This window comes from Manacus vitellinus, unplaced genomic scaffold, assembly GCF_001715985.3.
Source record: "Manacus vitellinus isolate BGI_N305 unplaced genomic scaffold, ASM171598v3 scaffold_0_pilon, whole genome shotgun sequence".
Classification (NCBI taxonomy): Eukaryota; Metazoa; Chordata; class Aves; order Passeriformes; family Pipridae; genus Manacus; species Manacus vitellinus.
Genome location: NW_021938789.1, coordinates 45,294,737 through 45,312,633, shown reverse-complemented (window position 1 = coordinate 45,312,633; position 17,897 = coordinate 45,294,737). Strand labels below are relative to the sequence as shown.

General features: G+C 38.1%; 1 protein-coding gene across 1 annotated transcript; it reads left to right on the top strand.

The window, feature by feature from the left end:
* Window positions 1–264: 264 nt before the first annotated feature.
* On the top strand, window positions 265–16,997 carry METAP1 (methionyl aminopeptidase 1). Its single transcript, XM_018072811.2, has 10 exons — window positions 265–370; window positions 2,394–2,506; window positions 4,250–4,310; window positions 5,446–5,537; window positions 6,264–6,347; window positions 7,870–8,008; window positions 9,737–9,868; window positions 12,317–12,460; window positions 14,783–14,848; window positions 15,013–16,997. The coding sequence occupies exons 4-10, from the start codon at window positions 5,448–5,450 to the stop codon at window positions 15,171–15,173; spliced, it is 816 nt and encodes a 271-aa protein (XP_017928300.1). The 5' UTR covers window positions 265–370; window positions 2,394–2,506; window positions 4,250–4,310; window positions 5,446–5,447; the 3' UTR covers window positions 15,174–16,997.
* The last annotated feature ends 900 nt before the right edge of the window (window positions 16,998–17,897 follow it).

The following is a 17,897-nucleotide window of genomic DNA, read 5'->3' as shown; positions in this document are numbered from 1 at the left end:
TTCAGCCAACCCAGAGCAACCATGGTGCTTAGTTACTCATTAAAATGATAAAGGGACAATATTTAGTATATAAGATTAGGTCAATATATTTCACTACAACGAGTGTTTGGCTGCTCTTTCTGCCTATTCTGGTTAATAAACTTTTGAATGTAGTATTTTCTATTGTTAAGACTAGCAGTTTCATGCATGTTGCTACAAGGGTTAATAAAAACACTCTTCTAGTTTTCTTTTAAAATACAGTTGCTTCTCTATTTTGAGAGGATGACCACGTTAATGCTACTTAAAACACGTATTTATATATTTTGTTTGCAATTCTAGGAGTGCTTTAAGGGAAGCTGGGCCACTCACAAGTTATTACACAAGAAAGCAAGTAAGTTCACTCTTTTTTTAATCCGCTTTAATATTGTTTTGAGTTGGTTTTGTCCTGTGCAGTGAGCTCTGGGTGGCCCTGCTTGAGCAGGGGACTGGACCAGATGACCTCCAGAAGTCCCTTCCAACCTCAGCTGTTCTGTGCTTCTCTGTCTAAGAATGGTGTTGGGTTTTTTCCAAGGTATGGGGCACTGGGTTCTGCATGGCTGAAGTTTTGACCAGTTTGCAGTAATCTAAAGTGTTGTGTAAAATTTCAGAGACAGAAGTGCACAGAAGTCTCTCTTTCTGTACACTTTTCTATTTGTATGAATTATTGCTTGAGCTACATTGGCAGGTGTATGAACAGAGAAAGAAGGATGCTGAAATAAATGGCAAGGAGAATAATAAATCATTATTTCAGACTTGTTCCTTCATAGCATTTTGGCGTCTATTGCAGTAAAAGACAATAAAGTGGGAAACGTCTGTGCGAAGTCTTTGTGATCAGACACTTGGTGTGTTTCAAGCAAGTCAGAGTGCAGCTGCTCTGTACAATTTGGAGTGTACCCCTTTGGAAAAAAAAGGGAAAATGCTTGTGTGCATGGTGCAGCCATTGATAGGAGGATGTGTCATAACTAGGATTTTCCTGTGTTTAAAGGTAATAAGAGTATCTGTATGCCTTAGTTACAGCCGGTAGCTCTGGCACACAAATACGAGTAGACTGGTAGATTCTGCCTTACCTGAGTAGTGAAAATACCCCATGAGTTTAAAACCAAAAAGAGAGCAGTCCTCAGTTCTGCCCCCCTTGCCTCCTCTCCCCCATCACCCTGCCTGTCTTCATTAAGCCCTGCTTTAAAGGGTGGTAGGACGTCAGAAATTCAAATCCTCGAATAATTTACCTCCTTTTCTAAAACCCAGTAAAGCTCCTTTTTCCATAATAAATATCGAATGATAGGTTTGAGTAGTACAGACAATTACAAATGTATTCCTTTGTTCTGCCTTCCCAGTGTAGGGATCTCATAGTTCACACTTGCATTTTGTATCCTATTACTTTGCATCTGCATGGATATGAAAAAGTTTGGATTTTTAAATTATTATTTCTCAGTGGTTCATCTAAACTGAATATCATGTGAGCAGATGGCTCAGATGTAAGCCACAGAGACTGAGGAATTCACGTTAGGGCTTGGTATGGCAGACCTTTTGCCATCTCTTCATCCTGGTGAGATATAAAAAGAGAAAACAAACAAGTTATCATGTTACGAGTTAAAGATTAATACTACCATGCTCTTTCTTAACCCTTACCTCCTCTTTCTGAGTCAATATTTCTTCTTTTGGTAGTGCTTGCAATCTACTTGCCTTTAAATAAACATCTTCAATCTGCCCTCTTAGGATTGTGTTATTTGTGAATGAAGTCAGTCACTGGACCACATCAGGCATGAATTTCACAAGGTCAAGAGAGCTGGGAACCTCCAGCAGTTTGGGACCATCTTATAAGGTGTGCACAGTGCTTGTCCAGAAATGCAGAAGTGGCAGCACCTGCACTCCCTTCATCAGATCTGGAGAGGTAGCAGGCTCCATGTATTGAATCTGACAGCTGGGTGGTCTCTTTCCCACCTCAGGTCATTTCTGTCACTGGATGCCAAGAGAGATCACAGAAAAAGATGTGCAAGAGTGTTAATTGAAGGGATAGTGAGTGTCTCTGTAGAAATATGCTTTTTCCCAGGAATGAAAACAAGCACTAGATTATAAAACTACAAATGAAGAACAACTTAATTGCTACACTTCATTTGTGCATTAAGTCCTGACATTCCCCAGTTTGTGATTGAATAGAGTTGGAAAATTGTGAATTTCGAATGCGAAGAACTTAAGGGCAATACAAAATGATAACTGCTAGTTACACTTTCATGTATCAATGTCTAAAATGCCAGAACGAGTCAGATCTAGACTTATGTACCTCTAAGTCATTTTCTAGACCCCACAGTTCTTATTCTTAAGTAGGACTCATCTTGCTGCTGCAATTTTTTTCCCACTTTTTCTTGTATTTTCAGAAGATGAAAAAGCCAAGCGTGAAGTGTCTTCATGGACCCTGGAGGGTGACATTAACACAAATCCCTGGTCTGGGTATCGATATACTGGTAAACTCAGGCCACACTATCCACTGGTAAGCAGTAGGTGCCACTCCTTACTCCAGCACTGCTACATTCCTTCATAGAACTGCTACATTGCTGCACAGAACAGAAGTCCTGTGAGGAGAGGCTGAGGGAGCTGGGGTTTTTTAGCCTGGAAAAGAGGAGGCTGGGGGGGAGACCTCATCACTCTCTACAACTACCTGAAAGGAGGTTGTAGCCAGGTGAGGGTTGGTCTCTTCTCCCAGGCAGCTATCAGTAAGACAAGAGGGCATGGTCTTAAGCTCTGCCAGGGCAGGTTTAGGTTAGATATTAGGAAAAAATTCTTTACAGAAAGAGTAATCAGACATTGGAATGGACTGTCCATGGAAGTGGTGGATTCTCCGTCCCTGGAGGTTTTTAAGATGAGACTGGATGTGGCACTCAGTGCCATGGTCTAGTAACCACGGCAGTGTTGGATCAAGGGTTGGACTTGATGATCTCAGAGGTCTTTTCCAACCCAGTTGATTCTATGATTCTGTAGCAACTAATGGACCACTCCTGACCTGATTACCTCCCACATTTTAGCTGAGAGAGGCAAGCTTCTTAAGCACTCTGAACCTGATGGCAGGGACATATATGACTGTCCTTACTGTGGTTCATTTTGATTTAACTTGTTCTGTCTCTTGGTATATTTCAAATTAAAGAAGTGAGGTAACACGCATCAGTAACAGGCTTAAGCTCATACCTTTTAGCTGCATCTTTTGGCATTTATTTTGCAAGAAAGCTACTGCTAGTTCAGATGATGTCTCCTAGCTGTTTAGTGTCCTCGCCAATTATGAAGCAGTCTATTTTCAGAAAAACTCAGGTGAATTAATTTAAAGTTTAAATAAATGGCTTTATATTATTTTACATTAGTGGTTTGAAATAACCTGGTGACTGAACTGGTGAACAGCTCTTTTGAAGGAACAGAGGTTATAGTAATCTCCAGCACTAGAATGTTGAAGAATAACAAGAGGTCAGTAAGATCTTTGTCTATGAAAGGTGGGTTTAGAAGATGATGACCTCAGTATAGGTGTGTTTTTGAATTGGTACAAGTTTGTATATGGAATAAGCCGAAGCTTTTTTACAGGAGTAGTGGTGTTTTGTTTACATTTGTCTTTTCTAATTGGCCTGTGCTGGAAATGCTGCCTCAGTGGCATTCCCTCTATAGTCTTCTCCATCTGTTACAGGCTTATCAGAGAACAGATTAACAGAGCCTGAGCCCACGTGAGTTTGTTAGTGTTGTTGGAGAAAAGGGTGTTTTGGATATTTCACCGGCCAAGTAATAGTGATGTTACTGTTGAACATTGGCTTTTTTGTCTTCTGACTGCTGCAGGACTGATGCAAACGAAACTAGTGCTAATGAATACAGCAATGATTAGAAATAGCAATCTTGCTAGAGAGAGGAAGGATGTATTTGGAACCAGTGCACTTGTACTCTGGAAAGTAGCAGAAAAAACACTGCAGTGTAACAGGGATAATATGTTATAAAACCATTTTAGTTTAAACATAAAAGTTTGATTTTTACAAAGGCGTGGAGTTGGATACTAGAAGTTGTATAATATGAAGGCAACAAAGAGTAACAGGAGAGTGTTTGAGAAATGAAAATTTGAACTGTTCTGCAGTGTTTGCATACTTCACAACCTTTTCTAAGTGGACTTAGCCATATTTTACTGTATTTAATTTTGCTGCATGAGTTTTTGTGACTATAGTAAGTGTTCTTGCAACCTAACCAGCTTTGCCTGTGATTTATTTAGACGCCAACAAGACCTGTGCCAAGTTATATTCAGAGACCAGACTATGCTGATCATCCACTAGGTAACTTGAAACAAATCACAATTATGGAGTTTGCTTTCTCTTCTTCTATTTTCCTTTTAATCAAAAAAGCCTATAAAGCACGAAGGAGATACTGGAGAAGGGAACCTCTTCTATCTGTTTTTCTCACTTTACTTCTTCCTCTTGTTAACTTACTGATTTTTCAAAAATAATGGTTACAAGTATTTTTTGGAAGTCCAGAGTTTGTGTTATCTTTGAGAGGTGTTCAGGGAATTTAAAAAACCCCAAACATACAAGTCCCAGTCCTGTTGTTGACTTCATAACAAACAACAATTAGTTGACTGTCACAGGTGAATTCTAAGCCATTCTCAGTAGCATCAGTGTAACTGTAGAAAATGTGTTATGAAATAACAAAAGAAAAACCTGCAGTAAGCAACCCCCAGAAGAAAACTCATGTATGAGTTCCAGCTATTTTTGGACACAGAGGGAATGCATTACTTGCTTATTGGTTTGTTTTGATATTTTCTCCTTTTGATATCGGTATTTGTACTTTGTATTTCCCCAAAGAGCAGCTATAAAGTATGTTAGCATTATTTTTTAATCTTATGCTGTTCTTTAGTTATTCTTTACAGAATGTAAGTATTTAAACAACACAAAATACTGTATTTTAGGGTGTCGTTCATCTATAAAGCTGAGCTTGCACGGAATTTGCTAGGAAGAATTTACATGTTTTTATCAGATGATTAGTGCAGTAGTATAACCAGATATATTCACAAGCTCATATAATCTTTTATGGCTCTTTCAGAATATTATTTATTACTATTTATTTTCTAAAAGCAGCTAAAAATAATTTTCTATGAATAAAATAATTTCCGTGTAAATCTGATTTTTAAGATTGTGTTTATGCAGTAAGTGAATGGGCCTTCTGAGCACATGTGGGCATTACAATATTGTGGAAGGTTTATGAATTCAAATTAATCTGAATAATGATGATAATGCTATTGTTTGGTAGGCTTGTTACTTTAGTCTGTGGTGAGAAAGTCTGTACTTCATTGCCATTGGCACACTAAGGAAGTTGCTTGATTGGACATACTTAGTGATTAATCACTCCTCTGTGTATAACGTGGGTTTTTTCTTTCTTTTTTTTTTTTTTTTCCTCCCCCCTCCCCCTTTTCAGGAATGTCTGAATCAGAACAGGCTTTAAAAGGAACCTCTCAAATAAAAATACTGTCATCTGAGGATATAGAAGGGATGCGAGTAGTGTGTAGGGTAAGGGGGTTTTGATTTTCGTTTCAAAGTGCCTTTGTTCTCTAAAAATCTGTAGTGATTTTACCAGTTTGTGACAGCACGTTTGAGAGTACCAGCTTTCAAACCACTGTAGAGCACTGAAAAATAGTTCAGGAAACTTGATGTTTTCTTGCTTTTTCTCTCCTTGCGGCTCCTTATTCACAGTATGCTGTTTTACAAGCAGAAAGATGACTTTTATCTGTTTCCTGGCTTTGTTATTACTAGTGAGACAATCTGTGGCTGAGACATCGTTGCTGTTAAGAATATGTTTGATAGTGCATAAATGAGAACAGAACTTTTTCCTCTCTTGGAGTACTGTGTAAAAACTAAAAAACAACAGCAAAACAAAGCCCAGTCCCTAACAATTTTTGAAAAAGAGCTGTTCAGTTGTAATCACTTCCTTGTGCATGAAGTCAAATTTTGAAATATATTTAGGTAGTCTGATTTAAGATTATGGTATTCAAGGAAATTGTGGCCAAAGTCTTAAATGGGGTATTTTCAAATCTCACAGACGTGGTTTAGTAATATAACCTGGAGACGTCTCAAAGTCTTTCTAGAGCCCAACTACACACAGCTTTCCTAGCAATCTCAGTGTAGCTGTAAAAATGAGTTGCTAATCTTCTGGAGAGTAGTCCTGGCCTATTTTAAATAATTAAAAGTAGGCCAATAGATCAATTTTAACTCTATTTTAAATTGTTTAATTTGCAGCTTGCTAGAGAAGTATTGGATGTTGCTGCCATGATGGTGAAACCAGGAGTAACTACTGAAGAAATTGATCATGCTGTCCATTTAGTAAGATTATTTTATTTTTCTTCTGGTGTTTCCAAGTGCTTTCTGCTGTCTCTGTTCTTGAATGATTGTCGTGTGGTTTTCTTTGTTGCATGAATTCCTTTTCTTTATTTTGAACTGTTTCCCAGTTTGAAGCTAGTGGGTAGTGCAGATGGTAGAAGTGTGCTCCAGCACAATGGTAGATTCAAAATGAGTTAGGAACTCGTGGGCCTCTCTCTGTATCAGCAGCTTCCATGATTTCTGGCTTCAGGTTTCTTCTAAGTTTCTTCACCTGCTTTCTCAGTTAGCATCATAATTTTCTTTCTTCTAAACCCTTTTTGCTCCACAGATATCATTATATATAATTTGTAAACCATGGATTTCCTGTGCTCTCTGTTGTTGGCTAAAATGTACAGAGGAGAAGGTTTAGTTATTTATGATTGGAATCAAAACTGAGGTGCCTCAGAGAGAATTGAAACAAGATTTTTGGTACAGTCAGACAAATTAAAGCCACAGTCCAGTGAAGTGTTTGAAATACATGTCCAAGAATCTTCCTGGCTTAACTGTTCATAGATATTTGAATTGTGTGATTTCTTTTTCTTTGCTGTCTTTTCTATGAATCAAGTAGTCCGATAATTGAGGATGCTTCTGTCCACTGTGGGGAAGGCAACGATTCTGTCAGGGTTAAGTTTGTTAGAGAGCTTTGTGGTTCTTTTTATCTGCATTTGCAGCTCTTGAGCCAAGATTGTAAGGAACTTACTCTGGTTTCATTAGGCTGGAGATTTCTGTTGAACTGCATTAAAAACCAAATTATTTGCTTAGCCATAATGTCTGATATGAAGAACTAGTAGTTAAAATGATGTTACCCCTCCTCAGCAGTTTCTGGAAACTTTTGTGTGGCAGATTGTTGATACTGACTGATATCCTGAATTGATACTTTGCAGTTTTAAAACAGTATTATTTTTTTAAATTAAAAAAAAAAGTTAACACGATATTTTTTTCCAGTATTTTGCTCAGTACGTCACAAAGTGTATGTATGTATGTATGTATGTATATGTAAGTATATATAAAATGTGTCCATTTTGCAAAAATACCAAAAGTGTTATTAGAGTGCCAGGGAAGCAGCTTAAGGTTTTAAAGCTAGGGGTGAAAGAGTGGTGCTAAATGTTACTTTGCTTGTGTGTCTTGCAAAAATACTTAAGAGTTTTAGACCAGGTGCTTAAAAACAGTAATTGAAAATGACTGGTTTTTTAACTGAATAAATATTGCCGTGCATTGTTTTAAACCTGAATATTTCAGCATCTGTAGTTGAACATAAAAATGAGCAGAAACAAAATTGAAGTAGTTTTACTTTCGTCCTGGTAAGAAATGCAAAACATAACAAAATACTGTAATACCAAGAAATGCTTGAAGAGTCTTATTTTCAAGAGTCACTGCTTTTCAGCCTATCATTCTTACTGTAAAGCTGTTTTTTATGGTTTTTCTACCTTTTTTCTTTGTACAGAACTTACTAATGTAAAGTGTAAATTGTATTTTCTCTATTTAGGCTTGTATTGCAAGGAATTGCTATCCTTCCCCTCTGAATTATTATAATTTCCCTAAGTCGTGTTGTACGTCAGTGAATGAAGTGATCTGTCATGGAATTCCCGACAGGAGGCCGTTGCAGGAAGGAGATATTGTTAATGGTAAGTGCTGTGAAAATTGACCTTTAACATTTCTACCTTCTGTCCAGTTAAAACCATGCAGTGAGGTGAGTTTTCACTCGCAGGCAACGTAATTGAAATAGCTTCTTAAGAGAACCTTTTTTTTCTTATTTACCAATTTAATTTGTGAGTTTATTTAATTAAATAACTTGCAAAGTTTGATCCACCTTTAGGGCTTCATAATTCTTCTGCCCAGTTGTTCCAGACTATATATATATATAGTGAATAAAATGTGTACTGAATTATTCAGCTGGATTAGTTCTATGTGAATTCTTAATTAGATGGCTCTAGATCCTTATGGTTTTGCTATGGACATGATGATTATGATGACTGTAAAGGATCCTAATGGTGAGGCATGGTATAGGTGTGTATTGAAAAACATATCCTTTTTTTTGAGCATCCTAACAGTACCAGTTGCTTTTTGCTCATGGTACTTAAGGTACTTACACCTTCTTAGGTGGTGAGGGATACTTCTATAAATTACTTAACCATTTTTTGTTTTCATTTTCATCCTGGTTTGGCAGCAAAAATCAATGATAATTGTTTCGTACAAACACTTGCACCTTTTTTTATTGCATTGGTTTGTTTTTCTCTTATCCATAAATAAATATCTAGCAGGTCCCAGGCTTTGGCCTACCTCTAGAAGCAGGTTGGAATCATTTTAGATGATCAGATATTTGATATATATTAGCATGTAATAATAGCTACTAAGTCTACATCTCAGTGCTGTGGGTACCAGCCTTTTCAGGAAAAGTCTCATGATTGCTGCCCCTTTCTAGGGGAGGTTTGGTCTGGCTGATGGCTCTGAGCTGTAGTGTACATGTAACAATGTGTGCCAAGCTCCTTTTATCTTTCTTTAATTTCAAAGATGACATGCTTTTGCACAGCTCTCTACTGTTGCCAGCTTTTCTGGCGTTGCTGGAGTCCAAACTAAGAGGCTCAGTTCATAGAACCATAGAATGGTTTGTGTGGGAAGTGACCTTAAAGACCATCTAGTTCCAAGCCTCGTGCTGTGGGCAGGGACACTGTCCACTAGACCAGGTTGCTCAAAGCTCCATCCAACCTGGCCTTGAACACCTGCAGGGATGGGGCATCCACACCTTCTCTGGGCAATGTGTTCCAGTGCCTCACTGCTCTCACAGTGAAGAATTTCTTCCTAATACCTAATCTAAACCTACTCATTTCATTTTGAAACCATTCCCCCTTGTCCTGTCCCTACATGCTCTTGTAAAAAGTCCCTCTCCATCTTTGTTATTGCCTCCCTTCAAGTACTGGAAGGTTGCAATTAGGTCACCCCGAAACCTCTTTTCCAGACTGAACAATCCAAATTCTCTCAGCCTTTCCTCATAGGAGAGGTTCATTCATCCCTCTAATCAACTTGATTGGCTTCATCTACACAGTGCCTTATGTCTCTGCTATTTGCTTGCCAAGGCTGTACCTCAGCCTTAGAGAACACCTTCTATAAGGGGGTTTAGTCATTTTTATTACATCAGATGTTTGACCAGTGAAACACTATCTTATTAATTAATTCCATAGAATCTACAAGATAAGCATGACAGATTGATTCTGCTGGAAGAGTTTACACCTGTGAAGTAATTTTGACTTCACAATTAGAATACCCCATTTTCATGTGTTTGTGTTTGTCCCTTCACAAATCAAGAAGTGAGGAATAGGGTGCTGATAGTCCAACATGTCTTGTGTTCTTTGCAGTGGATATTACTGTCTATCGCAATGGCTACCACGGAGATCTGAACGAGACGTTTTATGTTGGAGAAGTTGACGAGGGTGCAAGGAGACTTGTCCAGACAACTTACGAGTGCCTAATGCAAGCCATCGATGCAGGTAAACCCTCTGACCAGAGCCCAAAGCATTAAGGTTTTGGTTCTCAAATGTGATTGCTCGTATTTGCCACTGCCCAGAGTGACTTCTCTTGCCACATGCAGAAGCACTGGTGTGTTGTCACCAGCAGATGATGGATGTTGTATAATGCAGTGAGCCTTCAAATGACACAGTTCTGTGGGCAGCGGTTGCAACTCCTGTTTGGAATGTGAATTGATGAGAAAAATGTACTCAATGCTGACCTGACCCACAGATGATTATATTTACATGGAAACAGCCTTTTTTGACTGTTAGTTAGATGAATAAGACATCCTTGATGTGAGCAGGTTAGAGAATATTACAAGCAAAAGTGTGTTTTGGAAGACCTTACTTTTATAATTTGTATGGTGTTGCACAGTCAACCAGTAAGGTAAAACACCTTTTGAACAATTAAACATATCTCTTTACCCCAGCCAAACATGATGGTTATTTCATAAAGCAAGTTAGAACTCTTGATTTTCAGCTGTGGGAATGCGCCAGAGAAGACAGATCCATATCCTTCAGTACACACAGAACTTCAACTATATTGCTTAGTTATGACTCAGGACAGCTGTATTGAGACATACAATGAGAGAGAAAGGTAACTCAGTCATGTTCAACTTCTGAAAATAAAAACAAAAATCTCCAAAGTCCCTGGAAATACTTGTATCATCTGTATCTTTTATACCCTGTAGCTTCTTAAAATTCCCAATATAATTTACTCCCTTTAAGGCCTCTAGAGACTGAAGTTTAAGGTGTTGTATAGGAAGGCTTTAAACTTGCATTTAATCAAAAGTAAATGAAAAAAAGTTATAGTGAATATAAATTTGGTTAATAATTTGGAGATGGCCAGCCAAGCTGAAAAGACAGAAAGCCATAGGAATGATGTCTTGTGTATCCATTGTATGATCCAAACAAAAATACTGCAGAGTTGAGCTGTGAAGAATGTAGATTGTCTGTTTATGTGGGATTATTGTTCTGAAATGACTGCTTTGTTTTTCAGAGCTAAACCAGAACAATGTTTATCTTTGCTCCTGTACTTTTATTTTTATTTTTATAGCAAATGTTACATGTGTTGTCTCTTATCTTTTTATTTCCTGGCTTTGATGTATAAACTATGACAGAAATTCCCCTTTGTGTTCATTATAATGAGATTTAAATTCTCACTGTAAGTTTTCTTTACCATCTTTTTAGATGCTGTAACAGGTTTTAATGGATTTTAGACATTGCCTGCGAGTAGGGATTCTGGCAGCGAGTGTCTCAGCTGTTAAAAAGGGTCACCTCTCCCCTCTTTAAATCATCTTAATTTCTTGGCATTGGACCAGCAGAGCTCTAACTAGGAGAGCTGAATGAGAGAGAAGCAGAGGGCTCCTTACTGCATTGAAATGAGTTGCTTGTGCTGTCAGGCCCAAGGGAGATGGTACAAAACCAACAGATTAATCTCTTCCCCAGACTTTTTTAATTTTGGGAAAAGCATGCACACTTCAGTAATCTGATTTTCTTGTTATTTTCTGTAAATTTAACATGGAGATTTCAGTTGTAGTTGCTTACATTAGCAGAGAACTGAACTAAATGGTTTCTTAATGTAAAGTTTTAGCTTTATGTGAACCCTGATTAAGGTGGCTTCACGCAACCACATGACATCTGGCTCCTGAAGGAACAGCATATACTCAGGGAGTTGCAAATGCTCTTGAAAAAGCATTTACATGATTTTTTTATTTTTAGTGGCTCAAGGTTGCATTTGGTATGAATCTTCATTAGCTGATGGATGAAACATTGTTGCTTTTATGGTATTATTACTCCTTTGTCCAAGTGCTCAAAGTGAATTTCTCACACCATTTTCATGTATTTCACACTCTTTAAGGCTTCTCAAAGGGCTTGTCAAAAAAGTTAGCCCTGAATACGAACACACTTATTTGCTGTAGCGTTGTCATTGAGAATCTTGTCTAAGAGTAGAGATACCCATTTTTCTTTTTTTTTTTTTTTTTAATACATTCTTAGTCCTTTGTGTACATTTTTCACATAGTAGTAGAGGGGTAAGTATGTATTAAAATATAGTTCATATGTTCATTGCAAGAAGCACTGCAGCTCAGGGTGTGAGAGCTTAACAAGTACTTTGAAAGTTGTTAATTTCAAACTTTGATACCCTTTGAATGTAAGCATTTGCATCCATGAAAGGAAGAAAATAGTGTTCTTGTGGAAGAGGAGTTTTCTTCTTTCTCTCTTGTTTTTTTCTTTTATATGAGACCATTTCCTCCCTCTCTCATGTTATTGCACTCATTTATGTACTTAGTGGATTAAGTGATCATAGGAAGTTACATATTAGAACAGAAGGACATACAAGCCATGAGCGCTACAGAGATGGTGTTTGATGATTAGTTATGTTGAAGGGAAGCTCTTTAAATTTCCATCTATATCTCCTTAATTTTGCAGTAAAACCTGGTGTTCGGTACAGAGAACTGGGAAACATCATTCAGAAACATGCTCAAGCAAATGGATTTTCAGTGGTTCGGAGCTACTGTGGGCATGGAATCCATAAACTTTTCCATACGGCCCCTAACGTGCCACATTATGCCAGTGAGTATTCATTCCCTTTGTGCTGTCCTGTAGACAAGAGGGGGTTTGCAGTGAATGCACTCGATTTATTTCTTGGTTATATTCTGTTAAAGTAGCATGTTGCCTGACAATGATCAAGTTAGCATTTTGGCCCTTGGGAGTTCTTTGTTTTTTAACTCTGTACAATAACATCCTCTATGAACCTAAGTAAGGTGAATATATTATATAATAAAACAGTCTATACCTACACCAGAGGTAAGTGTCAGCTCTCATCTGTACTGGTTAAGTGCTCAAAGTTTTTGCCTGAATTCTTAACTCAATTCCCTTAGACATTCGTGTGTGACATGAACAGGCAAATGTTTCTCTCCTTAGAAAGGCCAAGCAAAAACTTACTGCCATTTACAGATGTAAATAAAAGGCATTTTGGATAGTATAGATGGGTGTTGTGTCTGAATCCAGATCCTGTTTCTTTATGTTTCCTCATTTGAGTGTTGTGATCTGGTACTCCTGGAAACAACTTAATATTGTTTGGCAGAGGAGGAATGATGCCAGCAGTGCTGGTTTCTGGAAATACCCATGGCCCCGTAACAGTTTTTCCAGCAGGACTAAGAACAGCATCCACAGAGGCAAAGGAGGGAAACTTAAATGCCAGTGGACAACTAAGGATAGAGTAAATATCATGAAGCTGTGATGAACAGTTCACACTCACTTGAGCTGTAAAGCTTCCTCGACAGGTCACTTATTTCCTCAGACCTGACAGGTGCCTCCATCTTCTCATCTCCTAATGAGCTTTAACACATTATGGTTATAGACTACTGATTCCTGACTTTTCAAGTCATCATTTCCCTAAGTTATTTTTTCAGAGAACATCTGAAAAAATCTGTTAATTGTGGGGTAAAAGGGTATCAAGATTCCTGTTGTGTACTTTTTGTTGTGTAGAATGAAGAAAATCTGGATTCTTCAGAGATGGAGAGCATTTTATACCAATTAAAATTCAGTCTGAGAAAAATAAAATTCCTCTCTTTCCTGGCTATTTAGAACTTTGAACTTTTTTTTTCCTCTTCATTGAGCAAATATGCCTGTTACTAAAAAGAAAGGTGCAGGATTTTTTTTTTCTGGTATTTTTAAATACAGATTCACAACAAAAACAAAGTGGAAAGATCTGAGGGACTTAAAGGCTCATGAGAAAATGAGATAAAAAGAATGCTGCTGCTTATTTCTGGCTTACTGTGAAAGGAGTTTGAAAAGCGAAAAGCTCATTTTATAAGCCTTTAAATTATTTAATAAAACCATAAAAACTACAGGGAATAAAGGACAAAATTTATTCAGATGCAGAAGACCAGGAACTTAAATGTAAGTGTTGAGACAAGAAATACCAGATGATGATTGAGACAGAGACAAGACCATTTAAGTAAAAGAAAAATATTCTGGTTGCTGTTGTGGCAGCTTGATGTCTGAGATTTTTAAAGGGTCTACGTGGTTGAGGCAGTTTAATAAATTTACACAGTTAAGAGTTAGGGGGATGAGGAATCTGTGTGTAAAAATTGATGCAAATTGTCTACAGCAGCAAAGTAGCTTGGAGCTGACAGTTCCTGTGCAATCCTGCAGCCCTCAGGCTGAGTCACATCTAAGCTGCACTGCCATTCTAGGTGAAACAGGGCAGTGGAAAAGGGCTGAAACCTTTCTTCAGTCAAACTACACTCCTAGAGTCATGCTGTGCTTCAGTTCATGTGCCTCCACGTAAATATTTTTGGTGCATATAACATCAAAAAGCTCCTGTCTTCTTGTCTTGGGTGCCTTGAAATTCTTTGCTATTTTATGTTAGCTAAAGAACACAGCATTGTCACCCTGACACTATTATGACCCCATTACCCAGAGTAATGAGGGGGGCATAAATGGAGTCATGGGATTACTTAACTGCTGTCATATTTTGACCATATTGGAGCTAATGGCTTGGTGGAAACAAATAAGGAGGTTTCAAGCCTTCTCTAGGTATCTTAAGTGCTTCTTTTTATTGGTTTTTTTAAGTAATGCTTTTCATTATAGAAGTGTGCAGAAATTCCTGTATTATATTTGTTCAGTGTTTTTATAGAGCTAGAGTTGAAATTCTTGTTGTTGGAGAGAAAGACAGCAATTAATTTTAAGCTCCTTGAGTAAATATTTTAGGAGGATGGGTGGAGAAGGAAAGAATTAAAGGAAATTTTAATGTAGAAGTAAAAATGGACAAGTGAACAGGTCATCTTGGAAGGGCTTTTCTGACTCTACAGTATTATTCTAGGACAAGGATTCATTCATTTACTAAGATGGTATCCCTTTTTCTAACTTGTGTTTATTTTATTGCAGAAAATAAGGCAGTTGGAGTCATGAAGCCAGGTCATGTATTTACAATTGAACCAATGATCTGTGAAGGTGAGCAATTTAGCAATAAAATGGTTACTCTTGTTTACCCTTCAGTAGTGATGGAATAGGATGCTGGTTCTATTCTGTATAGTTGGCAGATTTTTCCAGTTCTCTTTGGGGAACTGTTACCTGTTACTTGAAGACTGGCAGAAAGTCACCATTTCTGTTTTTAGGTGGTTGGCAAGATGAGACATGGCCTGATGGTTGGACTGCGGTGACGAGAGACGGAAAGCGATCGGCCCAGTTTGAACACACACTCCTGGTCACCGACACAGGCTGTGAGATCCTGACCCGGCGGCTGGATAGCATTCGTCCCCATTTCATGTCCCAGTGAGACCCCAGGCTGAGCAGGGAGATCGGAACGATGCATACTTTTTATTGTCTCTGTACTATGCATTTTTTTAAGAGTACAGAATAGAAAGATTTCATCCTTTACTTTGTTCTCAGTGATTGTAGATAAGAGGAATATCTTGAAGAACCTGACCCAATGTCTGGAAAAGCAGAGAAGAATGGAAAGAATCTTCTTCTTTCCTCCTACCTACAACATTCACACTATATTTTTGTTTTTTCTTTAATTATCTCTTTAGCACCTTTCTTCCAATTAGACCCACAATTGCTTCTGTTGCTGCCATGATATTAGCTAGAAAAGTGTGGGTAACCTTTCCCACTGGGACTTGATATTTTGGGATCCAGGTTTTTTTCACCACTTCAGTGTGCCCTGTTGCTCTTGGCATATGAGTGGCACCTGAGATTTTAAGCATTTCTAGTTCCAAAGACTTGCTCCTGCTTCTGCAGATACTGTTCTAATAGGCTGGGCCTTGTTTGTTTATCAGTTGAGAAGGGGGCAGAAGGGAGAAAGACACACACTTCTGAGAGCAGGCTACCTTACTTCTGTCCCCATCTCTCTGCTGATGGCTTCTGTGGTGATTCCAGCTGTAGGTGACACACTGTGTTAATGGCAGGACTTGTTTCTCTTGATGGAGATTGGATAGTATGGGCTTCCTACAGAGAAAATTAATAAATTCTGTTCTATATGCAGCTCCCTGGAATAAGCTGCTTCTTGGCGAAGCGGTACTTACAGGCAGCCTCCCGCTCCAAAAGCTTGGTGAAGCTGATGTATCAGACTTGCCTAGGTAAAGGAATGAAACAAGAACCAAAAAGATCCCATGATTCATGGGATCCCTACGTGTGTTAGCTGTGGGGCATTTTTTAAAGGTACATCCACAGTAGCTGTGGGGGAGTGGATTTGCAAGACTTACAGTGAAATGAGTATATATCTCAAAACCAGTCTGAGTGTGTGAAAATGAAATGTGTTCAATGCTGTATTTGTTTTCTTTTGGTAATTTTTAAACGGGTCATTTCCCCCCCCTCAGTTGAGTGAGTTTCATGCTTTTGGAAAGTCTTAGGGGGGCAGCTATGAAAACTGATCTTTTTTCCTCAAACTGGGTATAGAGTGGGCAGTATTAGTATATATACCCCTTTATTTTTTTTAATGGGTCATGATGAGCTGGAAACTTATGTTAAGGAGAGTGGATTGATTAGACCTCTCTTCTCTCCACCCTTTTTTTCCCCATGCTCATTTCCCTTCCATAATCTTTAGTTTCTCTGCTGAGGGGATTTGTTTTTTCTTCTGAATTGTAATTAAAAATTTTTCAGACCCCATTGCAGACTTAGTCTTACACCACTGTAATGCAAGAAATAAACCAATGCAGACATTAAATCATACAATCATGGGGCACAAAATACACCTTTTACAAGGTGTACTGTGGATTTGTTGCCACAGACCCAAGAACATGAAGTACTGCATACCCTTGGCTCCCCGTGGCACTGCAGAATTTAGGTAATTAGGGAAAAGGGGTTAATTAGTGCTTCACAGAACGGGACTCGTGTACTCCCAAATTTGCCAGAAAATGTCTTCTCTGCCCTGAGTGCCTCAGACCTCTGTTGCTGTAAGAGTATCATTGCGGTCTTTTCATTACCTTTATTATTATTTTTAATTATGCAGTAAAGTGACCTGAAATGATGCATATAGAGCGTGTGTGTGTGCATATGCGTGTGTGTGTATAGATTTTTAACAAAACAGACTGTAGTACTTGAGTGGAATTACCTGTGTTGAATGAGATGTACTGGGGAGATGACTGTCCTGGAGGTTTGCCCACCATATCATTCACTTGAATGGCTACAACGGTCTTGCCTTTTCTATGTGTGTGTGTATGATGGGGGGGGGCTTCATTTTTGGTCTATAAAATAAAAGTTGCAGCTGCTTTTAACAGAAAGAACCTTTTTTTTTTTTCTTTTCTTTTTTTTTCTTTTCTCTTGGTAATCCAAAACCAGACACAGAATTCTCAGTTATATCCAGGTTTGCTTGCAGTAGTGCAAGCTGCACTGGCAGGTGCATGCAACCATTTAAAACTCACCCTTAAACCCACACATGTGCCACTTGAATACCTCTTTGTTGTTGCACCAATACAACCAAATTTAGCTCTGCACATTTTTAATACAGGCAATCTATGATGCTATGCATTTCTGCCTATAAATGGAAATCACAGCATGATAACTGCTTATACTGATTCCATACTACTACAGTATTTTTAAAAGAGTGGAAAGCTTAGTTAGCATCTATACCAGTTCTTTCAACAGGAGATGGCACATCACAGAACAAAACTTTACTAAATAAAAACATTGTGAAAAGCTATTTTTCACCCATCTGTGTCTTTGCTTGAACATGACATATTAGACTTGTGCTGACTGGACTGGGGAAATTAAATATTTTTGATTCTTATGTAAGTTGCTATCCACTTAAATACAAACCCCAACTTAAATCTGGTTTCTAATGCCATTTTTAGAAATTATATACAATTTTGCCAGAAACATGATCCTACAATTAGTTCAATCTCTTAAAATATTTTCCCTTTGCTATCATGTAAGAGACTGTGGAAATTCTTCATGCTGTTTCTGCAATTTGACATGAATATTTAAGGACAGAAGATTTGACAGTGTTGAATAAAAGTAACAGCATGAGGAGAGGGGAAAAACTGCGTATTTTACATGACAGCCA